The sequence below is a fragment of the Balaenoptera ricei genome, chromosome 19 (assembly GCF_028023285.1).
Source record: "Balaenoptera ricei isolate mBalRic1 chromosome 19, mBalRic1.hap2, whole genome shotgun sequence".
Classification (NCBI taxonomy): Eukaryota; Metazoa; Chordata; class Mammalia; order Artiodactyla; family Balaenopteridae; genus Balaenoptera; species Balaenoptera ricei.
Window position 1 is genome coordinate 13817342 of NC_082657.1, and position 26981 is coordinate 13844322.

The window sequence follows — 26981 nt, forward strand, 5'->3', positions numbered from 1 at the left end:
ATGAAGGCTTGCCTGCGAGGAGCACTGGCTGAGATGCAGGGTAGGACTCGGGGGTCTGCAAGGTCGCAGAGGAGGTTGGCTGCCGGGGCCTGTGATGCAAATGGTAGACAGGGGCTTAGATCGCCTGCTGGCAAGGACGGGTTGGGAGTTTGGGGCCTTGAGGATGGGGCTGGGGGTGGTGAGGATGGGGAGGTGGCTGAGGGGGCTTAGGGGGTGACAGTCTTGGGGTGTGGCTGGCAGGGGCGGGGCTGGTAGAGGCTGCAGGTCCCTGACACCCTGAAGTATGACACTGGCTCTCCCACGTTGCAGCTGGGCCTGGTGAGAAGACCATGGACAACTCGACCTCTGGGGGCCTGCCTGCCCGAGTCCCCGCTGGGGAGCCCGAAACCGAGGAGGCGCTGGGTCTGGGCCAGCTGCCCACGGAGCTGCTCGAGATGGTGCTGAGCCACGTGCCCCCTCACGTGCTGCTCGGGCACTGCCGCCGGGTGTGCCGGCGCTGGCGCGCCCTGGTGGACTGCCAGGCCCTGTGGCTGAACATCCTGGCCCAAGACCACGCCGCCCTGTGGCCCATCGTCAGCACCTGCCTGCCCGCCGCCGACGACCCCAGGCCCTGCGTCCTGGGCCGCTTCTGCGAGCTCCGACCCATAGGACGCAATCTCCTCCGGAACCCCAAGGACCTAGGTGGGGAGCCCAGGAAAAGCATCCTCAAGGGAACCTGTGGGAGGGTCTGGAGTGGCGTGGCCTCATGGGAAACCCATGGGTTCTCTCCGTGGGCTGGTGGGCTGGCCAGGAACTTGGTCACAAACTTTTTTTATTTAACAGAAGTCCTCCAGAAATCGATGGTTGTGCACGGTTGTGGTGCCCTGGCTATGGAGGAAAGCTGGGAGGCCATGCCTAGGCCCCCTTTGCAGATCTGCTTCCAGTCTGCCTACAGGTGAAAGTCCCTCTTCCCCAAGGGCCAGGGCGGTGGTGAGTACTTCCCTGTTCTCTTGACCTTTCTCCCTCTTTCCTAGGTGGTGTCACAAAAAGAAGCAAGTGTTGGACCTGGAGAAGGAGGGATTTTGGCCAGAACTCCTGGATAGTGGAAAGATGGAGATTTGTGTCTCTGACTGGTGAGTGTGATGATAAAACAGCCCTTTTGCTGAGCGCTGATGTTGGCATGGGTGACCTCGTTTAAGCCTCCTAACAACCCCTTAGGATAAAGCAGGTAGGAAATGACTTCACCACCATCAGAGCTTTAGTACTTAGCAGAGTACATTCCCTGAACCCTCTCCTAACCTGCAAAGGGAACTGGATTGGAAGATGCCAGGTTGGATCCTATACAGAGGACTTGGGTCCAACTCTGTAAATGAGATGCCCCTTGGTTTAGGAGGAGGCAAGATAGGAGAGTTTGGCTAAGAGGTCAGATTCTGGAGCCAGAACCTCCCAAGTTCAAACCCTGGCTTCCCAGCTTTGAGGCCTTGGGCAAATCACAGTGTGCCTCAGTTTCCCTATCTTTGTAAGATTGGGTTATATGTCAGGTACCTAGCCAGTGCTTTGAAGTGTGAGCTCTTTCAGCACCCTTCATGATCCTTGATCCTGTGGGAAAGTGTGTTTTGAAACATCAAATTGCGAAGTTCAGAAAGGGGAGGTGACTTCCCCTGGTGGCACAGCTAGGGCTTGGCAGGACCTGGCATGGGGCTCATACTTGTCTGACTCCAGAGCTTGTGCTCTGTACTGATGGCCTTGAAACTGGGGTCCATGAAGACTTTCCAAGGGATACCTGACCCGGATAATTTTAAATTCTCTACTCTTTTATGTTCCCTGTTCTCAAATTAATCAGCTACAGATCACATCTATGGTGGAAGTATCACTGGTTATTCTTCCCAATTGCTATCTCATAACGCTCCAGTTTTACAGAAAAAGAAAACCCCTCACTGTGTTGTGTGGTTCCCAGAGGGAAAGACTACTTGAGAGACAGGCAAAGTGACCCTTTGAAATTTTGGCCTTACCAAATTAACTTTTTTTTTTAAATGGTACATTCTCTGCCCAACCTGATAATGAGGGATGAGGAATTTGGAAACCCAGGTGCTTGTTTGTTTATTTTTATTTATTTATTTATTAAATATTTATTTATTTGACTGTGCCAGGTCTTAGTTGCAGCACACAGGATCTTCATTGCTGCCTGCAGGATCTTTAGTTGCGGCATCCGGGGTCTAGTTCCCTGACCAGGGATTGAACCCGGGCCCCCTGAATTGGGAGTGTAGAGTCTTAACCACTGGACAATCAGGGAAGTCCCTATTATTTTAATTTTTTGGCCACTCCACGCCAAAACATAAACATCCTAGTTCCTTGACCAGGTATGGAACCCGTGCCTCCTGCAGTGGAAGCGTGGAGTCCTAACCACTGGACCACCAGGGAAGTCTCCCAAATTTACTTTCCATCGAGGCACCATAAACTGCCGCCTCTGCAAATCCATCTCATTAGAAGATGTATTTACAATCAACTTCTGTTTTTAACTTAATCCTCTATCAAACTATTGTAGCATGTTTGTGTGGCTTTGAGCAATGGTGTACCAGTTGATTGTAATAATCAGTGACTCCCCAGTTTTGCCATACATCACCCAGAAATATTTACAACTCCCAATGCCTGGGTCACACTCCATACCAATTAAGTATGAGTGTCTAAAATGAGAGCGCCAGGCCTCAACATCTGTGAGAAGTTTAGAGCCAACTACAAAGTTAATGACCACCACAATGTCAAGACCACCTTCCAACTTCCAGATAGGGGCATTCCCAAAGCCACCCTCAGGCTCAGTAATTGACTAGAAATACATAGAACTGAATGAAAACTCTTATATAATTAGTTTATTACAGGGAAAAGATACAGATTAAAATTAGCCAAGGGGAAGATCACAGGGCGGCATCCAGGGGAAGCATCCAACACCAGACTTCCATTGCCCTCTCCCCGTGGAGTCATGACACCTGACTGTCCTGGCCTCCAATGGTGACAGTACGCATGGAATATTGCCAACCAGGGAAGCTCACCTGAGTTTATAGGGGCTTTATTATATGTTTCATCTCAGCCTCCAGGTCAACTGATTGAGTGAGGCATCCTAAACCACATTGTTGGTCTTCCTGGAGTGGCTTGCCCCCATTATAGACTATCTATGTGGACGTGGCCAGCCCCCACCAAATCATATTTGCAGGCTGTCCAGTATGACCCAAGGTCCCCAGGCAAACAACGTTAGTCCTGTCACACATAACATTCCAAGGGTCCAGAGATTACATCCCAGAAGCAGAGAGCAAAGACCATACATTTGGACAAGCCTATGGCAGGAGGTACCTTGAAGTGCACGGCTCTAGGTCATTATTTCTTTTTTTTTTTTTTTTTAAATCAACTCCCTACCACTGTGGTTCTGTTGTCATTCCTGAGTTTGTGGCACATGGTTAGTACTTTTTTTTTTTTTTTTTTTTAATTTTATAGCTACTTTATTTATTTATTTATTTTTGGCTGTGTTGGGTCTTCAGTTCGTGCGAGGGCTTTCTCTAGTTGCGGCAAGCGGGGGCCACTCTTCATCGCGGTGCGGGGACCGCTCTTCATCGCGGTGCGCGGGCCTTTCACTATCGCGGCCCCTCCCGTTGCGGGGCACAGGCTCCAGACGCGCAGGCTCAGTAGTTGTGGCTCACGGGCCCAGCTGCTCCGTGGCATGTGGGATCTTCCCAGACCAGGGCTCGAACCCGTGTCCCCTGCATTAGCAGGCAGATTCTCAACCACTGCGCCACCAGGGAAGCCCTCTAGGTCATTATTTCTTTTTTTTTTTTTTTTTTTTAATTTTTTTTATTTTTTTCACACACACACACTGTATTTTATTTTTACAAGAGATAAATAGACTGACACCAAGCATTGTACATGGATGACCACAACAAAAGCAACAATGATTGCAATTACCAAACATGAAACACACTCATACTATGTCATAATATTGACATTCAGTCCAGTAATCCTTCACTGTAACAGCTCCTTTACTTTGCAGTGAAAATTGATTTGTATATTCTTTGCCTCTGAGTCCTTGTGGGATTTTTTTTTTTTTAATTCAGACAGAAAGTCACACAAATTATACTCATCCTCATCAGTTCACTCAGTCCCATGCAATTAATTTTTTTTTTCATCTTGATCTTTTGTTAGCACTTTTATGAGTTCATCAGTTTTTCATTAGAGTTCTGAAAATGCTTATTCATTCAGTTCAGCAGTACAGTCAGTTACCAGAAACCTGTACTTGTCAGAGTCTTTTCCATGAATTTCTTGAAGATGAAACCCTTTTATAGGAACATATTTGCAAAATCATCAGAGCACATCCAGAACTGTCTGTAAATGACAAAAGACTTAAAAATGACCACGGTTAAAGATTTGATGAAAGTTCATAATAATGCAGTTGACAAGAAAATTAGTTATTTCTGAGATATACATTTTAAAGTAATAACTAGGATTATTACTTATAACATTATACCAGAACATATAAGATTTTTAGAAATTTCATGCAATGTCTGAAACATTTATATTAACATATTTCCATACAAATACAAATATAAGATTTTTAGAAATTTCATGTAATGTCTGAAACATTTATATTAACATATTTCCATACAAATAACCCAATGAAAGTTTAGTATTAGTTGTTTTGTTTGTTTTTTTATACTGCAGGTTCTTATTAGGCATCAATTTTATACACATCAGTGTATACACGTCAATCCCAATCGCCCAATTCAGCACACCACCATCCCCACCTCACTGCAGTTTTCCCCCCTTGATGTCCATATGTCCATTCTCTACATCTGTGTCTCAACTTCTGCCCTGCAAACTGGCTCATCTGTACCATTTTTCTAGGTTCCGCATACATGCATTAATAGACGATATTTGTTTTTCTCTTTCTGACTTACTTCACTCTGTATGACAGTCTCTAGATCCATCCACGTCTCAACAAATGACTCAATTTCGTTCCTTTTTATGGCTGAGTAATATTCCATTGTATATATGTACCACTACTTCTTTATCCATTCGTCTGTCGATGGGCATTTAGGTTGCTTCCATGACCTGGCTATTGTAAATAGTGCTGCAATGAACATTCGGGTGCATATGTCTTTTTGAATTACGGTTTTCTCTGGGTATATGCCCAGTAGTGGGATTGCTGGGTCATATGGTAATTCTATTTTTAGTTTTTTAAGGAACCTCCATATTGTTCTCCATAGTGGCTGTATCAATTTACATTCCCACCAACAGTGCAAGAGGGTTCCCTTTTCTCCACACCCTCTCCAGCATTTGTTGTTTGTAGATTTTCTGATGATGCCCATTCTAACAGGAGTGAGGTGATACCTCATTGTAGTTTTGATTTGCATTTCTCTAATAATTAGTGATGTTGAGCATCTTTTCATGTGCTTCGTGGCCGTCTGTATGTCTTCTTTGGAGAAATGTCTATTTAGGTCTTCTGCCCATTTTTGGATTGGGGCGTTTGTTTCTTTGATATTGAGCTGAATGAGCTGTTTATATATTTTGGAGATTAATCTTTTGTCCGTTGATTCATTTGCAAATATTTTCTCCCATTCTGAGGGTTGTCTTTTTGTCTTGTTTATGGTTTCCTTTGCTGTGCAAAAGCTTTGAAGTTTCATTAGGTCCCACTTGTTTATTTTTGTTTTTATTTCCATTACTCTAGGAGGTGGATCAAAAAAGATCTTGCTATGATTTATGTCAAAGAGTGTTCTTCCTATGTTTTCCTCTAAGAGTTTTATAGTGTCCAGTCTTATATTTAGGTCTCTAATCCATTTTGAGTTTATTTTTGTGTATGGTGTTAGGGAGTATTCTAATTTCATTCTTTTACATGTAGCTGTCCAGTTTTCCCAGCACCACTTATTGAAGAGACTGTCTTTTCTCCATTGTATATCTTTGCCTCCTTTGTCATAGATTAGTTGACCATAGGTGCGTGGGTTAATCTCTGGGCTTTCTATCTTGTTCCATTGATCTATGTTTCTGTTTTTGTGCCAGTACCATATTATCTTGATTACTGTAGCTTTGTAGTATAGTCTGAAGTCTGGGAGTCTGATTCCTCCAGCTCCAGTTTTTTGCCTCAAGACTGCTTTGGCTATTCGGGGTCTTTTGTGTCTCCATACAAATTTTAAGATGATTTGTTCTAGCTCCGTAAAAAATGCCATTGGTAATTTGATAGGGATTGCATTGAATCTGTAGATTGCTTTGGGTAGTATACTCATTTTCACAATGTTGATTCTTCCAATCCAAGAACATGGTATATCTCTCCATCTGTTGGTATCATCTTTAATTTCTTTCATCAGTGTCTTACAGTTTTCTGCATACAGGTCTTTTGTCTCCCTAGGTAAGTTTATTCCTAGGTATTTTATTCTTTTTGTTGCATTGGTAAATGGGAGTGTTTCCATAATTTCTCTTTCAGATTTTTCATCATTAGTGTATAGGAATGCAAGAGATTTCTGTGCATTCATTTTGTATCCTGCAACTTTACCATATTCATTAATTAGCTCTAGCAGTTTTCTGGTGGCAGTTTTAGGATTCTCTATGTATAGTATCATGTCATCTGCAAACAGTGACAGTTTTACTTCTTCCTTTCCAATTTGTATTCCTTTTATTTCTTTTTCTTCTCTGATTGCCGTGGCTAGGACTTCCAGAACTATGTTGAATAATAGTGGTGAGAGTGGACATCCTTGTCTCGTTCCTGATCTTAGAGGAAATGCTTTCAGTTTTTCACCATTGAGAATGATGTTTGCTGTGGGTTTGTCATATATGGCCTTTATTATGTTGAGGTAGGTTCCCTCTATGCCCACTTTCTGGAGAGTTTTTATCAGAAATGGGTGTTGAATTTTGTCAAAAGCTTTTTCTGCATCTATTGAGATGATCATATGGTTTTTATTCTTCAATTTGTTAATATGGTGTATCACATTGATTGATTTGCGTATATTGAAGAATCCTTGCATCCCTGGGATAAATCCCACTTGATCGTGGTGTATGATCCTTTTAATGTGTTGTTGGATTCTGTTTGCTAGTATTTTGTTGAGGATTTTTGCATCTATATTCATCAGTGATATTGGTCTGTAATTTTCTTTTTTTGTAGTGTCTTTGTCTGGTTTTGGTATCAGGGTGATGGTGGCCTCATAGAATGAGTTTGGGAGTGTTCCTTCCTCTGCAATTTTTTGGAAGAGTTTGAGAAGGATGGGTGTTAGCTCTTCTCTAAATGTTTGATAGAATTCACTTGTGAAGCCATCTGGTCCTGGACTTTTGTTTGTTGGAAGATTTTTAATCACAGTTTCAATTTCATTACTTGTGATTGGTCTGTTCATATTTTCTGTTTCTTCCTGATTCAGTCTTGGAAGGTTATACCTTTCTAAGAATTTGTCCATTTCTTCCAGGTTGTCCATTTTATTGGCATAAATTTGCTTGTAGTAGTCTCTTAGGATGCTTTGTATTTCTGCGGTGTCTGTTGTAACTTCTCCTTTTTCATTTCTGATTTTATTGATTTGAGTCCTCTCCCTCTTTTTCTTGATGAGTCTGGCTAGTGGTTTATCAATTTTGTTTATCTTCTCAAAGAACCAACTTTTAGTTTTATTGATCTTTGCTATTGTTTTCTTTGTTTCCATTTCATTTATTTCTGCTCTGATCTTTATGATTTCTTTCCTTCTGCTAACTTTGGGTTTTGTTTGTTCTTCTTTCTCTAGTTTCTTTAGGTGTAAGGTTAGATTGTTTACTTGAGATTTTTCTTGTTTCTTTAGGTAGGCTTGTATAGCTATAAACTTCCCTCTTAGAACTGCTTTTGCTGCATCCCATAGGTTTTGGGTCTTTGTGTTTTCATTGTCATTTGTCTCTAGGTATTTTTTTATTTCCTCTTTGATTTCTTCAGTGATCTCTTGGTTATTTAGTAACGTATTGTTTAGCCTCCATGTGTTTGTCTTTTTTACGTTTTTTTCCCTGTAATTCATTTCTAATCTCATAGCGTTATGGTCAGAAAAGATGCTTGATATGATTTCAATTTTCTTAAATTTACTGAGGCTTGATTTGTGACCCAAGATGTGATCTATCCTGGAGAATGTTCCGTGCGCACTTGAGAAGAACGTGTAATCTGCTGTTTTTGGATGGAATGTCCTATATATATCAATTAAATCTATCTGGTCTATTGTGTCATTTAAAGCTTCTGTTTCCTTATTTATTTTCATTTTGGATGATCTGTCCATTGGTGTAAGTGGAGTGTTAAAGTCCCCCACTATTATTGTGTTACTGTCGATTTCCTCTTTTATAGCTGTTAGCAGTTGCCTTATGTATTGAGGTGCTCCTATGTTGGGTGCATATATATTTATAACTGTTATATCTTCTTCTTGGATTGATCCCTTGATCATTATGTAGTGTCCTTCCTTGTCTCTTGTAACATTCTTTATTTTAAAGTCCATTTTATCTGATATGAGTATAGCTACTCCAGCTTTCTTTTGATTTCCATTTGCATGGAATATCTTTTTCCATCCCCTCACTTTCAGTCTGTATGTGTCCCTAGGTCTAAAGTGGGTCTCTTGTAGACAGCATATATATGGGTCTTGTTTTTGTATCCATTCAGCCAGTCTATGTCTTTTGGTTGGGGCATTTAATCCATTCACGTTTAAGGTAATTATCGATATGTATGTTCCTATGACCATTTTCTTAATTGTTTTGGGTTTGTTTTTGTAGGTCCTTTTCTTCTCTTGTGTTTCCCACTTAGAGAAGTTCCTTTAGCATTTGTTGTAGAGCTGGTTTGGTGGTGCTGAATTCTCTTAGCTTTTGCTTGTCTGTAAAGCTTTTGATTTCTCCATCAAATCTAAATGAGATCCTTGCCGGGTAGAGTAATCTTGGTTGTAGGTTCTTCCCTTTCATCACTTTAAGTATATCATGCCACTCCCTTCTGGCTTGCAGAGTTTCTGCTGAGAAATCAGCTGTTAACCTTATGGGAGTTCCCTTGTATGTTATTTGTCGTTTTTCCCTTGCTGCTTTCAATAATTTTTCTTTGTCTTTAATTTTTGCCACTTTGATTACTATGTGTCTCGGCGTGTTTCTCCTTGGGTTTATTCTGTATGGGACTCTCTGCGCTTCCTGGACTTGGGTGGCTATTTCCTTTCCCATGTTAGGGAAGTTTTCGACTATAATCTCTTCAAATATTTTCTCTGGTCCTTTCTCTCTCTCTTCTCCTTCTGGGACCCCTATAATGCGAATGTTGTTGCGTTTAATGTTGTCCCAGAGGTCTCTTAGGCTGTCTTCATTTCTTTTCATTCTTTTTTCTTTAGTCTGTTCCGCAGCAGTGAATTCCACCATTCTGTCTTCCAGGTCACTTATCCGTTCTTCTGCCTCAGTTATTCTGTTATTGATTCCTTCTAGTGTAGTTTTCATTTCAGTTATTGTATTGGTCATCTCTGTTTGTTTGTTCTTTAATTCTTCTAGGTTTTTGTTAATCATTTCTTGCATCTTCTCAATCTTTGCCTCCATTCTTATTCCGAGGTCCTGGATCATCTTCACTATCATTATTCTGAATTCTTTTTCTGGAAGGTTGCCTATCTCCACTTCATTTAGTTGTTTTTCTGGGGTTTTTTCTTGTTCCTTCATCTGGTACATAGCCCTCTGCCTTTTCATCTTCTCTATCTTTCTGTAACTGTGGTTTTTGGTCCACAGGCTGCAGGATTGTAGTTTTTCTTGCTTCTGCTGTCTGCCCTCTGGTGGTTGAGGCTATCTAAGAGGCTTGATGGGAGGCTCTGGTGGTGTAGGTCATTATTTCTGAAATGAACGTGCATGCAGACAAGCTGGGGAGCTTGTGTTTAGTGCAGGTGGATTCATTGGGTATACACAGGGTCCAAGCTGCCAAGTGACACTGATGGTGCTTGTCCTGGGGACCACATTTTAGATTTGCATACATGCACAGGCCATTCAGGTGAAGCAGGCAGACATCCAAAGAGATGGAGTGGCAAGTCCAGCCTTCAAGCTCTCCCTTCTCCCATAGGTGGGCTGGCCGACAAGGCACTGACAATATATATCATCGAATTATCCAACTTCTAGATGCCAACCAGTCCATCCTGGATCATTTCTCTTCTGTGCCTGTGCCCATTCGGCAGTGGAGAAACAATGTCTCCTTTGAGGTGAGTCTCTGAGAGGGGTGAGGGGAAAGGATGGTGGAGCCTATGATGAACTATTGTTGCATAACAAATTGCCGCAAAATTTAGTGGCTTGATATGAACAGCAGTCATTTTCTCACCTCTCATGGGTTCTACGAGTAGGGATCTGCTGGGAGTTTCTAGCTCTGGTCTCTCATGTGGTTGCATTAGACACAGGCTGGAGCTGAAGGCATGTTGGGGTGTGAGTGTGTATACAGCAGCTGGTGGCTGGCCAAGCAGCTCTTGGTTTAGTCTCAGAGCTTGGCCGTGGGATCTCTCTGCTTGGTCTAGTTTGGGCTTCCTCACAGCATGGTGGCTTCAGGGCAGTCAGACTGCTTCTTGGTGGCTCAGGGTTCCACCATGAGGCTTCTGGAGAAACCAGCAGAAGCTGCATTGCTTTTCTGACCCAGCCTTGGAAGTCACTTAGCAAAAGTCACTCAGCATCACCTCCACCACACTCTTGGTTATAAGGAAACCCCTCCAGACTCAAGGGGATGGGAAGTAGACTCCACCCCTGGAAGAGGAGTGTCGTGATTCTAGAAGTACATGTGGAACTAGAAGTACCTGTGGAGACATTGTCGCAGCCATCTATGGAAAATACCACCTGTCAGAAGGCCCCCAACTCAGTGTTTGAAGGCACAATGAGACTTACCTCTTTTCCTTCCTACAGGTCAACCATGTGTTCTCCAACTTCAAGAAGGGCATCCGCTTTGTGTCTTGTGAACACTGGGTCCAGGACGTGGAGTTCTTGTCTGAACATTATGGAGTCTATCTGCCCAACTCCAGTGTGATTGTGCGGGTCCATCTGTCCTAGTCGCGGACTGTCCTTGCAAAACTACCTGACCGTGCCTTCCAGGAGCTGGGCCCATTGGCAGGGCCATCTCAGTAATCAAGGGCTTGTAGCTCCCTGGCATCCTGGGATCTCCTGGGTCCAGTCGAGGGTCTAGATTCTTCTGCATGGGGCTGCAGAGGGGTGACAGTTATGGGCCATGTCAGGAAATTGTTGTCCGCCTCTGGAAACAAATGTGACTGCCCACAGAAAATTCAGGAAGAAATTGAGCTTCTGATAGAAGGCAAGTGACTTGCCCAGCTCAGAGGGGTCTGAACCCCAGCACTGCGCCACCCCGTGGAGAGGTTGGTGTTAGTGGGGATGCGGTTGCCATTTCCCTAGAGAAGTAGACTTCTGATGCGGACTCCGTCTCTGCATGGGATGGGGAGGTCAAGGGCTATGGGGATTCTCCTTGGATGACGGCCAACCTTTCTTGACCCTTTCACCCAGGGAGCATAATGATAATAATAAATCAGTAATAACAGTGCCCCCTCCCATCCCAGGCACTTTGCTGCTCATCTTAGGAGCACTATTTCATCAACTCTTCTCAACTCCCCCTTGATGTAGGCCTTGCTACCATCCCAGTTTACAAAATGAGAAAAAAAGCTTGGGGAGGGCAGCAGCCTGCCCAAAGTCACAGAGCTGAACCCCGGTCCACAGGGAGGAGACTCCTGAGCCCGCCTCTAACCTGCTGTGTGGGGCATCTGATCACGGCAGTGACCGGAGGAAGACAGTCTCAGCCAGGAGCTGGCTCTTGGGGGTCAGGTGGAGGCAGGTGCCCTGAGCCCCAGGCCCTTCTCCACCAGCAGTCCGTGAACTTGGCATGGAGCCTAGAGGAACTGTTAGCATCAGTTCTGAAGCCAAGACTGCCAGGTCTCAAACCTTAGCTGGGACAAACCAAACACTCCATATCTGCCCCCTCCCTCCAATGCCACTCCCCACCCCCAACCACTGTCCAGGGAAGGCACACGCTTTGGGTTACGTTCTCCTTTTTCTACATATGTTTGTCTCACAATTATTATATAGCATTTTTTTTATGTGTTCTTAAGTTTTATGGAAATGATATATTGTACTCATCAACCCAAAGCTTCATGTTTGCCCTGAGGATGTGCTTTTGGATTAGTCCATATTGTTACCTGGAGATCTTGTCCTCTTGTGTGTCAATACTTAACTCTTCTTTAATGCCCTTCAATAAAGTTTTATAAATTTTTTCATAAAATATTGCATATCTTTTGTTGGATTTATTCTGAGCCACCTTAAGATTTTGTAAATCGAATTTTAAAAAATTTTTAATAAAAAATATTCTTAAATTGTAAAATGTCAAATTTAACCATCTTAACCATTTTCGAGTTTAATAATGTTAAGTATGTTCACATTGTTGTGCAACCCATCTCCAGAACTCTTTTCACCTTGTACAGTGGAAACTCTGGACCCATTAATCAATAACTCTGCATTCCCTCCACCTCAACCCCCAGCAACCACCATTCTACCTGGTCTCAATGAATTTCCCTATTCTAGGAACCTCCTATAGGTGGAATCATACAATTTTTGTCTTTTTGTGTCTGGCTTATTTCTCTTAGCATAATGTCCTCAAAGTCCATGTTGCAGCATGTATCAGAATTTCTTTCCTTTCTGAGGCTGAATAATATTCCACTGTGTGTAAACACCACATTCTGTTTATCCAGTTACCTGTTAAGGGACACGTGGGTTACTTCCACCTATGGCTGTTGTGAATATTTATGTGAATATGGGTGTAAAAATATCTCTTCAAGACTCTGCTTTCAATTCTTTTGGGTATTTATCCAGAAGCGGGATTGCTGGATCATTTATGGAATTTAAATTTTTTTAACTTTGAAACAAGCTCACTTTTTTTTTTATGTTTGTGTTTTAAGTTTTTATTGAAGTATAATGTGCACACAGAAAAGTGTAACCCGATCCCATCTATAAACAGCCACTGACTGAGAAATCAGACACGGCCTCTTGTGCCTTCAGGGTAACTGCTGTCCTGACTTTTAGCATCACTGATGGCGTCTTTCCTGAGGTATTTTAAACAGAATCACATGGCACTTACTCCTTTGCATTGGTTTATTTCCCTTAACCTTAGGCTTCTAAAGTCCATCCATGTTTTTGCAAGTGGCTGTAGCTTGTTTCTTCTCTTTGCTGAATACTCTTGATTTATTCATCTGCTGTGGGTGGACATTGGTTCATTTTTGGTTTGAGTCTCTGATCAATAAAGCTGCAGTGAACATTCTAGTATCTATCTTTTTTTTTTAATTTATTTATTTTTGGCTGCTTTGGGTCTGGCTTTGGCAGGCTTTCTCTAGTTGTGGCGAGCGGGGTCTACTCTTTGTTGCGGTGCTCAGGCTTCTCATTGCAATGACTTCTCTTGTTGCAGAGCATGGGCTCTAGGTGCACGGGCTTCAGTAGTTGTGGCACACAGGCTCAGTAGTTGTGGCTTGAGGGCTCTAGATCACAGGCTCAGTAGTTGTGGTGCACGGTCTTAGTTGCTCTGTGGCATGTGCGATCTTCCCCAACTAAGGATCAAACCCGTGTCCCCTGCATTGGCAGGTGGATTCTTAACCACTGCGCCACTAGGGAAGTCCTCTAGTATCTATCTTTATGTGCACACATTTCTCATACCTGGGAGTACAACTGCGCGTGTGAAAATTAACAAAGAGAAACCTCGCTAAATTGGAGTCAGGGGGACTTCCCTGGCAGTCCAGTGGGTAAGACTCTGCACTCCCAATGCAGTGGGCCCAGTTTGATCCCTGGTCAGGGAACTATATCCCACATGCATGCTGCAGCTAAGAGCACGCATGCCACCATTAAAGATCCCATATGCTGCAACTAAGACCTGGCACAGCCAAAATAAATAAGTAATACATTTAAAAAATAAAAATAAAATAAAATGGAGTTGGGAGGCCAGAAAGGAGAGCTGTCACACAGGTACCCCTCCATGTCAGATCCCATAAGGAAGAGACCTACCTTGCATCTCTGGCAGGAAGTGACACTACTTTACTACAGCCAGCAGGAGGAAGAAAGATTTTCTCCTTGCCTGGCAACAGCTCGGCCAATGAGAGACTGTCACAACTCAGCCAATGAAAAAGCCTCTATACTTAGAACATCTCCTTTCCTCCAATGGACTTTTTGTTTATAACAGTCCCTCCAAACATGCCCTCTTCTCTATAAAAGAATTCTTTCTCCTTTGCTTTAGAGGACTTGCATGTGATTCACCATATTTTCATATCCCAAACTGCAATTCTTCACTGCTTCTGAATTCTTCACTGCTTTGTTTTCCTAGTTAAGTAACTGGCTGTTTTATTGTTTTAGATGAATGCATGTCATGGTGTAGGTATATATTCAGCTCTAGTAGGTGCTGCCAAACAATTTTCCAATGTGATAGTACCATGTCATCACTCCCACAGGTAAGAGAGCTCCAATTAATTGCACCTGTAGATGAAAATGCAAAAAAGCCAAACTGAGGATTATAACCCAGGAAGCAGATTCTCACAAAGCTCTGAGAACTCTTCTGCCTTTTAGAAGTCAAAGGTACAGTCGTACACATTTTCTAGACAAAGCATTACACATCAGTGTAACATACTGATATTTTACATAAAGTCCACCAAGGGTACCTAGTCCAGGTAAGAATGTACAAAGCAAGCAGCTACTCACCATGACCCCCTACAGAGCTGGGAAAGAACGCTATTTTTTAGAAAGTTACATTACCAGCATCAGAAGAAAAAAAATTGACCTTTCGGTTGAGCAAGCACTTTGGGGAGCTCTGTGTGTAATGCATATACACATCCCACATTAGGGAGGCAGGAGGCCTAAAAAACCACAGAGACAATTTTATGTTTAATTTTTTCTTTTCCTGCCTCAAAATATAGATTTTATTTCATCATTTTCCCCCTTTTGATCATTAATATTCCAAAAGAAAGCGTTAGGTGATCAAATATTTGGCCTCTGATGCCATGGTGGTTGCTTACCTGCCCTGGATCCATCATGTCCTTTGCTGTCAGTCTTTTTTTTTTTTTTTTTTTTTAAATACTAGTTCTGTTTATCGGTAATATTTTAACTTATTTTATTTTATTTTATTTTATTTATTTATTTATTTATTTGTGGCTGTGTTGGGTCTTCGTTTCTGTGCGAGGGCTTTCTCCAGTTGCGGCGAGCGGGGGCCACTCTTCATCGCGGTGCGTGGGCCTCTCACTATCGCGGCCTCTCTTGTTGCGGAGCACAGACTCCAGACGCGCAGGCTCAGCAATCGTGGCTCACGGGCCCAGTTGCTCCGCGGCATGTGGGATCTTTCCAGACCAGGGCTCGAACCCGTGTGCCCTGCATTGGCAGGCAGATTCTCAACCACTGCGCCACCAGGGAAGCCCTGCTGCCAGTCTTAACAGCCCAGTTCTTTTCCTTTTAGGGGTTATGCTAGTAGAATGCTTCACAAGGACTGATAGTCAGTTTTATCAGTCAGTTCCAATAGGACTTATGCCAATTTTACCCTGTATGTGCATTGTGCATGCCCCTTTATATAGAACAATAGATATGATCAATAGTTTCAAGTCATTTAGACATCATTATTTTCGTTGGAGTTTTGAATATATATACACTGAGATGTACAAGAGATTATTACTCTATAAATGATATAGAACACAATCGCCAGAACCAATAACAGTAACAAAGTCAGAAGTAGAGATTTAAGGCATGAATGCCCAAAACTGAACCATTTACCAAAGATTTCATTTAGACTAGAAAGTGGGTTCTTCAATGTAGAAATTTTTATTTTGTATGAGAGTCATTAGATGGGTATATTAGAGGACTCATCTGATATGAAAGTACAACATTGTCTGGATTCTAGCACACTTCCCCCTACAAAGCAGTTTTAAAAATCAAGAGCTACTTGCTTTTGCAACATCACAGTCTCATCCCAGAAACTTCAGAATTGTATAAATTAATTGAATGTAGTAGACTTGGAGCTATATCCTGATGGGGAAACTTTTTGTAGATTACAGGAACATCTGAAAAGTCAATGATGAGAATTATGAGGGGCTTCTATTGGCCTTATTGACAGAGGAATTTAATGACAAATCCAACGATCAGTTAAATTGCCCCCAGTAGTAATACTTTGTGATAGCATTACTAAAGGGTTTTGGGGCAAAAACATGGCTAGAAATAAAAAAACAACTTTTAATTTTGATTTCAAGACAGACTTTTGGTAACAGTACATTTGAACTGGTAGGATGGGTCTTTCAGGCCTGGCCCAGACTCTTGGGTCAGCTGTCTGCTACTGCTGTTGTCATCTTCTCTTCCTAACTTGGTGATGCCTGTCTTAGTTGAAGTCAGGTGCTAGAAACAGCCATCAAAGTCCATTCAGGTGGAGAATGAGAGATGTGAATCCTTGAATTAATGTGTCTCAGTTTGGCTGTGCATGGATTAGTTAATAATATCTGAAAAGTTTCTTTCCATCATGGCTGCAAAGAATCTTTTATTTGATGTCCTTTCCAATAAGCAAAATCCCTGGGTTATAATCCATGATCCTTTCCACCTCCTGGGAGCTCTTTGTAAAAGTAGATCCCAATTTTTTTAAAGATTTATTTATTATTTATTTTATTTATTTATTTTTTAATGTATTTTTGGCTGCATTGGGTCTTAGTTGTGGCACACAGGATCTTCATTGAGGCATGTGGGATCTATCGCTGCAGCACGCGGGCTCTTCATTGCAGTGCGCGGGTTTCTCTCTAGTTGGTGCATGCGGGTTTTCTCTTCTCTAGTTGTGGTGCACAGGCTCCTGGGTGTGTGGGCTCTGTACTTTGTGGCTCGTGGGCTCTAGTTGAGGTGCGTGAGCTCAATAGTTGTGGCACACGGGCTTAGCTGCCCCGCGGCATGTGGGATCTTAGTTCCCCAACCAGGGATCGAAACTGTGTTCCCTGCATTGTCAGGCGGATTCTTTACCACTGGACCACCAGGGAAGTCCCCCAATTTTTTTTAAGTATGTCAATAAGGCCTGCCAATAATGTAATATGTTTCCTTTGAACCATCATGGGTGAAAGTTTCCAAAATATTGTTTTCCCCATAAAACCGTTTTCTCAGATGCCCAGTGGGGTAAAGAATGTACATGCTGGAGTATTGGCAAATTGGGCTTCAATAGACACTGTAAGTTTTGTTTTGTTTTGTTTTATCATATCTAAACCATATTTGTGTGGTGGGATCAAAATACCTCCTTTTTGTTGCCGTATCTGTTTCTCTTCATTAGTGGTGATTTCTTGAACCTGTAGAAAGAAATCTTTTACTGGATTAGCAGGGTTAATGGAGAAGAGTGGACATTTTCAAGGCTGGACAGGATGAATGTTTAAAGCTAACTGTTTGGCTGCAGCATCAGCAAGCTGATTCCTTTTAGCTTCCATAGTGTCAGATTTGGAATGCCCTGGTGTTTTAATAATTGCTAACTGCTTTTGCAGTTATATAGCAATTAGTAACTCGGCATCCTGTTTTCTATCTTTTTTATAGGTTGCCCAGAAGTTGTTAAAAGCCTCATTGTTTTCATGGCATTCCAAAGTTGTGTACCACTACAAAAGCATAGTAACTGTCAGTATAAGTATTTGTTACCTGGTCTTTAACTAATTGATATCCTAGAGTTAAGGAAATTAATTTGGCATGTTGTGCTGACTTTGTTTCTGGTAAATAAGAGCTTTCAATTATGTCCACTGTGGGCGTTATTGTATATCCAGCTCGGTAATGTCCCTGCTCATCCCTTAAGTACGACCCATCTGTAAATCTAATTACATCAGCATTATCAACAGGGACTTCTTGTAAGTCATTCCTGGGAGCGAGAATATAATCTGTTAACAAAATGCAATCATGATTTTTTTCTTGCTGTGATGCTGGAAGCAAAGTTGCAAGATTGATGTTATTACATCACACCAGGGTAATATTGGGAATTCCCAGGGAATTCCCTGGTTAGGACTTGGTGCTTTCACTGCCGGGCACCCAGGTTCGATCCCTGGTCAGGAACTAAAAGTCTGTCACTGTGCAGCCAAAAAAAAAAAAAAGAAAAAGGAAAATCAGGGTAGTATTAGGTGCAGAAAGCAACAATACTTCATAAGAAGTTAGTTCGCTTATAGAATTGTGCTGAGTGTGCTGAGAGTTTAGAAGAGACTCAACTAATGGTGAGACAGTTAAAGGAGACCCTATTACCACTTCCTCAGAAGCCGTCCATAAAAGTCATTCCTGGGACTTCCCTGGTGGCGCAGTGGTTAAGAATCCGCCTGCCAGTGCAGGGGATACGGGTTCCATCCCTGATCCGGAAAGATCCCACATGCCGCAGAGCAACTAAGCCGGAGCGCCGCAACTACAGAAACCCACCCGCCTAGAGCCGTGCTCCACAACAAGAGAAGCCACCACAATGCGAAGCACACGCACCCAACGAAGAGTAGCCCCCGCTCGCGGCAGCTAGAGAAAGCCTGCGCGCAGCAATGGAAGACCCAACGCAGCCAAAAATAAATAAATAAAAATAAATAAGAGAGTCATTTCTGAAATAACCATCATACAAAGTGAAAGTCCCTTTGCTACCAAGTCTAATTTAGTTTCGTAGTGTAAAAGCAAGTCATCTACAAGCATGTTTGTAAAAGCATCAGAGTAAGACAATAACTATCTATGAATGACAAAAGACTTAAAAAGCATGGTTGAAGACCGATTACAATGCAATTGTCAAGGAAATCTGGCTGTTTCTGTGACATACAACATTTTAAGATAATAACTAGGATTATGACTGACCACATAACAGGATATTTCAAATTTTAGGAACTTCATATAATTTCTAGAACATTTGTATTCATAAACGTCCGACAACGTCTTCCGTGTGGCATTCGGTTCCATATTAACCCCCCAGTCTAAATACAGTCCGATGGAGGGGTTATCTAGAGAATACGGGGGGTGGGAGGGGGGAAGGGCTGGCTTGTAAATTAGTGCAAGGTGAAGGGAGGAGGGGGCACGACAGTGAGAAGGGAGGGGCAGGCAGAGACTGGGAGACAGGTAAGGTGGGGCAGGGGGTGGGGCAGGGGGAGGGGCAGGGGGAGGGGCAGGGGTGTGGGTGGTGCTGGGTGTTAGGGAGGGGCAGGCCTATAAAAAGGGCAGACTTAGAGATGGGGGCACATGAAGCAAGGTGAAGGCCCGCCTTCCAGGAGCACTGGCCGAGATGCAGGGTAGGACTCCAAGGGGTCAGTGAGGCCACAGAGGGGGTTGGCTGCAGGGGGCTGCAGTGGTCCGCTGGCAAGGACGGGCTGGGAGCCTGGGGCCTTGAGGATGGGGCCGGGGGTGGTGAGTATGGGGAGGCGGCTGACGGGCTTTGGGGGGTGACAGTCTTGGGGTGTAGCTGGCAGGGGCGGGCTGTCATGGCTGCAGGTCCCTGACGTTTTGACACTGGCTCTCCCACAGTGGCAGCCGAGCCTGGAGAGGAGACCATGGGTGCCTCGGCTTCCAGGAACTGGCTAGTCGGTGTTTCCGCGCTGGAGCCTGAACCCGAGGAGGCGCTGGGTCTGGGCCAGCTGCCCACGGAGCTGCTCGAGATGGCGCTGAGCCACGTGCCCCCTCACGTGCTGCTCGCGCGCTGCCGCCGGGTGTGCCGGCGCTGGCGCGCCCTGGTGGACTGCCAGGCCCTGTGGTTGAACATCCTGGCCCGAGACCACGCCGCCCTGTGGCCCGTCCTCCGCACCTGCCTGCCCCCCGCCGACGACCCCAGGCCCTGCGTCCTGGGCCGCTTCTGCGAGCGCAGACCCATAGGACGCAACCTCCTCCGGAACCCCAAGGGCGAAGGTGGGGAGCCCAGGAAAGGGGTCCTCCTCGAGGGAGCAGGTGGGAGGGGCCGGATGCGGGGGGCGCTTGGACTCCGTGGGTGGCGTGGAACTGGATCCCAAGGGAGGAGCGGGAGGTGCAGGTCCCCGCGGGAAACCCCAGGGGACTTATCCCTGGGCGGGTGGGATGGCAAGGAACGTGGGGAAAAACCGTTTTCATTTAACAGAAGGTTTCCTGAAATGGACAGTGCTGAGCAGTGAAGACGGCTGGGCGGTGGAGGAGGAAAACTCGGAGGTCATACCTAGTGCCTATATGCTGACCAGCTTCCTGTCTGCCTGCAGGTGAGTGTCGCTATTCCCCAAGGGCGGTTGTTGAGTACTTGCCTGGTCCTCATTGACCTTTCTCCCTCTTTCCTAGGGGGTATCACAAGAAGCAAGTGTTGGACCTGGAGAAGGAGGGCTTCTGGCCGGAACTCCTGGACAGTGGAAAGATTGAGATTTGTGTCTCTGACTGGTGAGTGTGATGACAAAAACAGCCCATTTTTATTTATTTATTTATTTATTTATTTATTTATTTATGGCTGCACTGGGTCTTCGTTGCTGCGCTGTGGGTTTTTCTCTAGTTGTGGAGAGCTGGGGTTACTCTTCGTTGTGGTTCCCTGGCTTCTCATTGCTGTGGCTTCTCTTGTTAAGGAGCACGGGGTCTAGGCACACTGGCTTCAGTAGTTGTGGCACACGGGCTTAGTTGCTCCGTGGCATGTGGGATCTTCCCCGACCAGGAATTGAACCCATGTCCCCTGTATTGGCAGGTGGATTCTTAACCACTGCGCCACCAGGGAAGTCCCTGGGTGACTTTATTTAGGCCTCCTAACAGCCCCTTAGGATAAAGCAGGTAGGGAAATGAGACTTAACCACCATCATAACTTTAGTACTTAGCAGAGTACATTCCCTGAACCCATCCCCTAATCCCCAAAGGGACCTGGATTGGAAGATGCCAGTTTGGATCCTATACAGAGGACTTGGGCCCAACTAAGTCTTGCCTGTGAATGAGATGCCCCTTGGTTTAGGAGGAGGCAAGGTAGGAGAGTTTGGCTAAAGGTCAGATTCTGGAACCAGAACCTCTCAGGTTCAAACCCTGGCTTCCCAGCTTTGTGGCCTTGGGCAAGTCACAGTGTGCCTCAGTTTCCCTGTCTTTATAAGATAGGGTTATATGTCAGACACAAAGCCAGTGCTTTGAAGTTTGAGCTGTTTCAGTACCCTTCATGATCCTTGATCCTGTGGGAAAGTTATTTTTGGAACCTCAAACTGAGAAGTTTGGAATGGGGAGGTGATTTTTCCCTGGTGGCACAGCTAAGACTTGGCAGGGCCTGGCATTAGACTCATACTTGTCTGACCCTTGTGCTCTGTAGTGATGGTCTTGAAACTGGGGTCCATGAGCACCTTCCAGGGGATACAGGACCCAGATGATTTTAAGCAAGGTAAAATCCAAGTCCTCTACAGTTTTATGTTCCTTGTTCTAAAACAACTCACTACAGTTCACATCGATAGTGGGAGCATCATATAGTTATCCTTTCCCAATTCCTATCTCACAATCCTTCTTCAGTTTTACAGAAAATGAAAGCCCCTCACTGTGTTACGTGGTCCCCAGATGTAAAGACTACTTGAGAGACAGGAAAAGTGACCATTTAAAATTTTGGCCTTACCACATTCACTTTCAATCAAGGCACCGTAAACTTCCTCCCTCTGCAAATCCATATCTTTAGGAGGTGTATTTCCAATCAACTTTTGTTTTTAATTTAATCCTTTATCAAACTATTGTAGCATGGTTGTGTGGCTTTGAGCAATGGTGTACCAGTTGATTGTAATAATCAGTGACTCCCCAGTTTTGTCATACATCACCCAAAATATCTATAACTCCCAATATCTGGGTCACACTCTATACCAATTAAATAGAGTGTCTAGGCTGAGAGAGCCAGGCATCAACATCTGTGAGAAGTTTAGAGCCAACTATGAAGTTAAAGGGCACAATGTCAAGACCACCTTCCAACTGCCAGTTTGGGGGATTCCCAAAGCCACCCTCAGGCTCAGTAATTGACTAGAAAGACAGAACTGAATGGAAACTATTATACAATTAGTTTATTACATGGAAAATATACAGATTAAAATTAGCCAAGGGGACGATCACAGGGCAGCATCCAGGGGATACCAGACTTCCATTGCCCTCTCCGCATGGGGTCAGGACACATGACTGTCCTGGCCTCCCTGGGTGACAGTACGCATGGAATATTGCCAACCAGGGAAGCTCACCTGAGTTTATAGGGGCTTTATCCTGTGTTTCATCTCAGCCTCCAGGTCAACTGATATTGCGTGAGGCATCCTAAACCACATTGTTGGTCTTCCTGCTGTGGTTTGCTCCCATTATAGACTATCTATGTGGATGTGGCCAGCCCCCACCAAATCATATTGGCAGGCTATTCAATGTGACCCAAGGTCCCCAGGTGAACAAAGATACTCCCGTCAGACATAACAGTCCAAGGGTCCAGAGATTACCTCCCAGTAGTGGACAGCAAAGACGTTACCTTTGGACAGGTCTAAATGCTTTTCTATAAGGTATCATTTCAAGATTCCAGATGATTCCAATCTGCAGCAATGTCTGGGAATCGCTAGTAGGAAATAATTTAATCCAAAAGAAAAAATGTTAATGCTTAGAGTTTTATGGTCACAGGAAAAATTTTAAATTTCTAATTATATTCTTTGAGTGTGTGTGTGTGTGGGGGGGTTGGCACAAACAGTATGAAAGGTAAGTCAGAAGAATTTAAAAATACATTAGTACTACATTAGGACAAAATTCTGTGGGAGAAGTAGAATGGACATCTAAGTCCAAGAAGTGGAGTGATGTGAAATCTCTGTAAAAGGAGATACTTACTTGTTTGTGTATTTATACCACCTATTACTCTTGTTTTTAAATTTTTAATTTCTAACATCAAAAATGCACATGTCTTGGTTGTGCAACTCAGTGAATTATTACGAGGTGAATACATTCGCTAAATCAAGAACAGAATGTTGCCAGCAAACCCCACCCTCAGCATCCCTCATGCACCATTCCCCATCACTTTCAACCCAAGGGTAGCACCATCCTGAATTCTGTCACCATAGATCAGTCTTGTCCGTTTTGGTACTTAATACATATTGAGTCATACAGTATATAGTTTGTATCTGGCTTCTTTCAATCAATAACACATTTGTAAATTCATCCATAATTGTATGTAGCTGCAGTTAGTTTACTTTCCTGGCTTTATAATATTCCATTACATGAATATACCGTAATCTATCCATTTACCGTTGAAGGACATTGGATGTTGTGTCTTTGAATATTGCTGGATAGCCCATCACCAATTTATCTAGATTCCTCTGGATCCTTGTAAATGGCTGATAAGAAAATTGTATCTTAAAACATCACAGTTGTACACATTGGAAATGACATCTTTTGCCACCAGTGAAATATAGAATGAGAAATAATATGGGAGGAGGTACCCTGAAGAGCACGGCTCTAGGTCATTACTTCTGAAATGAATGTGCATGCAGACCAGCTGGGGAGAGAGTTTAGTGCAGACGGATTCATTGGGTATGCGGAGGGGCCATACTCCTAAGTGACACTAATGGTGTCAGTCCCGGGGATCACAAAACTATTTTGTACTTGCATACATGGGAAGGCCATTCACGTGAAGCAGGCAGACCCCCAAAGAGATGGGAAGGCAAGTCCAGCCTTCAAGGTCTCCCTTCTCCCACAGGCGGAAGGACCAACAAAGAACTGACTGTATATATCAGCTAACTGTCCGACTTCTAGATGCCAACCAGGCCATCCTGGATCATTTCTCTCCTTTGCCTTTTCCTATCTGGAAGTGGAGAAACAGCGTCTCTCCTCGGGTGAGTCTCTGGGGTGTGGGAAAGGACAGTGAGGCTTATGATAATCTATTGCTGCATAAAAAATTGCCCTCAAATATAGTGGCTTAATAGCATCAGAACTCATTTTATCACCTCTCGTGGTTTCTATAAGTAGGGCTCTGCTGGGTGCTTCTGGCTCCATTCTCTCATGTAGTTGCCTTCAGACACTGGCTGGGGCCGAAGGACAGGGCAGGATGTGAGTGTGTATACAACTGGTGGCTGGCCAAGCATCTCTTGGTTTAGTCTCAGAGCTTGGCTATGGGATCTCTCTGCTTGGTCTAGTTTGGGCTTCCTCACAGCATGGCAGCTTTAGGGCAGTCAGCTGCTTCTTGGTGGCTCAAGCCTCCACCATGAGGCTTCTGGAGAAACCAGCAGAAGCTGCATTGCCTTTCTGACCCAGCCTTGGAAGTCACTTAGCAAAAGTCACTCAGCGTCATTTCCACCACACTCTTGGTTACAAGGAAACCTGCCCAGATTCAAGGGAACAGGAATTAGACCCTATCCTTGGATAAGGAGCGGCATGATTCTAGAAGTACCTGTGGAGACATTGTCACAGCCATCTATGGAAAATACCACCTGCCTGAAGACCCCAACTCAGCTTTTGAGAGGAAGCCTATGTCACAATGAAGCTTACCTCTTTTCCTTCCTACAGGTCAGCCACGTGTTCTCCAACCTCAAGAAGGGCGTTCGCTTTGTGTCTTTTGAATGCTGCATCTGGGACTTGGAATTCAGAAATGAGCAGTATGGAATCTCTGTGATGAATTCCAGTGTCATCGTGCAGGTCTGTGTGTCCTAGTCGAGGGCTGTCCTTGAAAACTACCTGACCGTGCCTCCCAGGAGCTAGGCCCCTTGGCAGGGCCATCTCAGTAATCAAGGGCTTGTAGCTCCCTGACATCCTGGGATCTACTGGATCCGGTCGAAGTTCCTACTGGGCCCTGTCTTCAGATTCTGGAAGCTACTATAAGAAAGTTCCTCCATCAGATTTACTGGCTGCTGCTGCTCTAAGGCAGCCCCTGTTTTACTGAGTGGAGACGCAGTGATAAGCACAGGGAAACACTGGATCGTGAGAGGGCTTCTCACCTTCCACCCACACCAGGCCCTCTGTTTCGGCCCCAGTGCCCTCTGCCCTTGTCTCCTAGAAGCTCATTCCTATGGCTGAGAAAATTCCAGCCCCCACGGGTGGTGAACTTAACCCCATGGCGTTTCAAGACTGGGACCAGGACTCAGAGCTGAAAGTCAAACTACCTCAAAAAAATGTATGGGGACAGAGGGTTCTGCCCACCCTGTGAAAAATCAAGTGGTCCCCTGAGTCCAGCCTTACCCTGAATTGTATGGTGTATAAAATTATTTTGTTATTTTGAAATTCTTTTCAAACACGGAAAGAATAAATCAGGAATATATCGGCCAATCATAGGTAATAAAGGTATTATTTTGCCAATAGTGTCTCATGTCTTTTTAATAGAAATACAATGTTTCTGCATTGGTGACTACTTGGTTCACAGTAAGGAGTTGTCCCAGTTGAGGAGGGAAAATTGTACAGAAGAAAACACCTATAAAAGTTGTTCTCCAGTCGAGAGCATGGAAGTGTTAGCACCCTGTTTCCCAAGCCCTAAGGAAATCATGGAGTCAAAGATGATCAATAAGGGTTAAAAGCATTAGGCAGGTGGTGGATGTGGGTACAGTGTCACAGTGACACCACATTGGTGACATTCTAGTCATGATGAGGGTGAGAGAGAACCAAGCAATAGCAGGATCTGGCTGTCCCCACCCCAGTCCAGGGGTCGTGGCTAGCCTCACTGCTGCAGGATCCTTAAGGAGTTCCAGTCTCCTGATGTAATGCAGATGAAGCCTGCTGCTGCCTTTGATGTAACTACCCTGAACTGCCCCACCCACCTGCAGTATAAGCATGGGACACACCCACTGGGGACAGTGTTTTGCCAGTATCATCAAAAGGGGAGTGTGACAGGTTGAAACAGACCTAAGAATCATGACCACATGTAGTGTGTGGTCCTGGTTCAGACAATTTAGCTCTGTAGGATATTTTTAGGTCAACTGGAGGAATTTGGATATGAGGAATATGAGACAGCATTTACAGGAAGGGAAAGGTGGAGACAATTGGCTCAACAAAAAAAGCAACCATATAATTTAATTTGGATGAATATATATTTCTATTTATATTGTACATATGTGCATATATGTAGGTATGTGTATATATATATGGCAAATTTAAATTATATACATATATATGTATATATATCCTTATATTTGTATTCTGGATTGCATTCTGGATATATATATATTCAGACAAATAAGAATAGGAGCTAAATTTTTACAGGGTTACTGCAATGGTGCTCAAGTGGTGAAGATTTTTATACCTATTGATTTTGCTTATCTGAATTTCCCATTTCCTATGTGTGTGTAGAAATACTATGTTATAGACAAATGTAAAGCATCCTCCAATGCAATTTCCCTTCCTTTCCAGAAATAACCAAATTTAGAAGGCATCTTTGCTGACAGGGTTTTTATTTTGTTATAGAGAATTCTAAATATAAGCAAATGTAGAGAGAAGAGTATTGTATGCTGCATGTATCTATTACCCAGAATCAGTTATCAACTTATGGTCAGTCTTCAATCCAATCCCCCATCAATTCTCTCCTCTTCTATATATATATATATATATTTAATATATTTTTATTTTGACACAATCCCAAACTTATAGAGAAGTTGTAGGAATGGAACATAGAACTTTTTTTCCCCCTGTGAAACACTGATTACATTTCCAACTTGATGTGCCATCAACATCACAGCAAAATCCTTTCATGTGTATTTTCTACAAGTATGGACATTCTCCTACGTAAATAAAATACAACCATTGGCATCATGATGGTCACATTGATTAAATAACTGCCTGATGAAATAACAGAAAGGATTAACAGACCTTGGCCTATCTGCCTAGAAAGGTCTGTTTTTGGCAATAGAGATCCTGAATGATACAATAAAACAGTTAGGCTTACTTGATATTTTCAGTATATTATATCAAAAAACAAAACAAAACAAAATAGGATAGACAGTGTTTTCAAGTGAACATGGGACATTGTCTAGGATAGACCACATACTGGGACACAAAACAAGCCTCAACAAATTTAAGAGAATAGAAATTATTTTAAACATCTTTTCAGGCCACAACAGCATGAAACTAGAAATCAACCACAGGAAAAATAATGACTCCATGGAGGCTAAACAACATGCTACTAAAAA

At 43.6% G+C, this 26981-nt stretch overlaps 2 protein-coding genes across 2 annotated transcripts; both read left to right on the forward strand.

The window, feature by feature from the left end:
• LOC132353978 (F-box only protein 27-like) lies at nt 1-10974 on the forward strand. The gene is made up of 6 exons (XM_059905476.1): nt 1-40; nt 310-681; nt 823-934; nt 1014-1112; nt 10010-10145; nt 10831-10974. The coding sequence occupies exons 1-6, from the start codon at nt 1-3 to the stop codon at nt 10972-10974; spliced, it is 903 nt and encodes a 300-aa protein (XP_059761459.1).
• Nucleotides 10975-19448: 8474 nt separating this feature from the next.
• On the forward strand, nt 19449-25012 carry LOC132353979 (F-box only protein 27-like). The gene is made up of 6 exons (XM_059905477.1): nt 19449-19800; nt 20027-20120; nt 20197-20292; nt 23570-23705; nt 24376-24504; nt 24863-25012. Exons 1-6 carry the CDS (start codon nt 19449-19451, stop codon nt 25010-25012), a joined length of 957 nt encoding a protein of 318 aa, XP_059761460.1.
• The last annotated feature ends 1969 nt before the right edge of the window (nt 25013-26981 follow it).

Excerpts from the sequence above, each read along its gene's own strand:
- LOC132353978 (XM_059905476.1), top strand. The coding sequence starts at position 1 with ATGAAGGCTTGCCTGCGAGGAGCACTGGCTGAGATGCAGG. Across the intron at positions 935-1,013 it reads TGCTTCCAGTCTGCCTACAG|GTGGTGTCACAAAAAGAAGC; the intron begins GTGAAAGTCCCT and ends CCTCTTTCCTAG. Across the intron at positions 1,113-10,009 it reads GAGATTTGTGTCTCTGACTG|GTGGGCTGGCCGACAAGGCA; the intron begins GTGAGTGTGATG and ends CTTCTCCCATAG.
- LOC132353979 (XM_059905477.1), top strand. The coding sequence starts at position 19,449 with ATGGGTGCCTCGGCTTCCAGGAACTGGCTAGTCGGTGTTTCCGCGCTG. Across the intron at positions 19,801-20,026 it reads CCGGAACCCCAAGGGCGAAG|TGCTGAGCAGTGAAGACGGC; the intron begins GTGGGGAGCCCA and ends TGAAATGGACAG. Across the intron at positions 23,706-24,375 it reads GAAACAGCGTCTCTCCTCGG|GTCAGCCACGTGTTCTCCAA; the intron begins GTGAGTCTCTGG and ends TCCTTCCTACAG.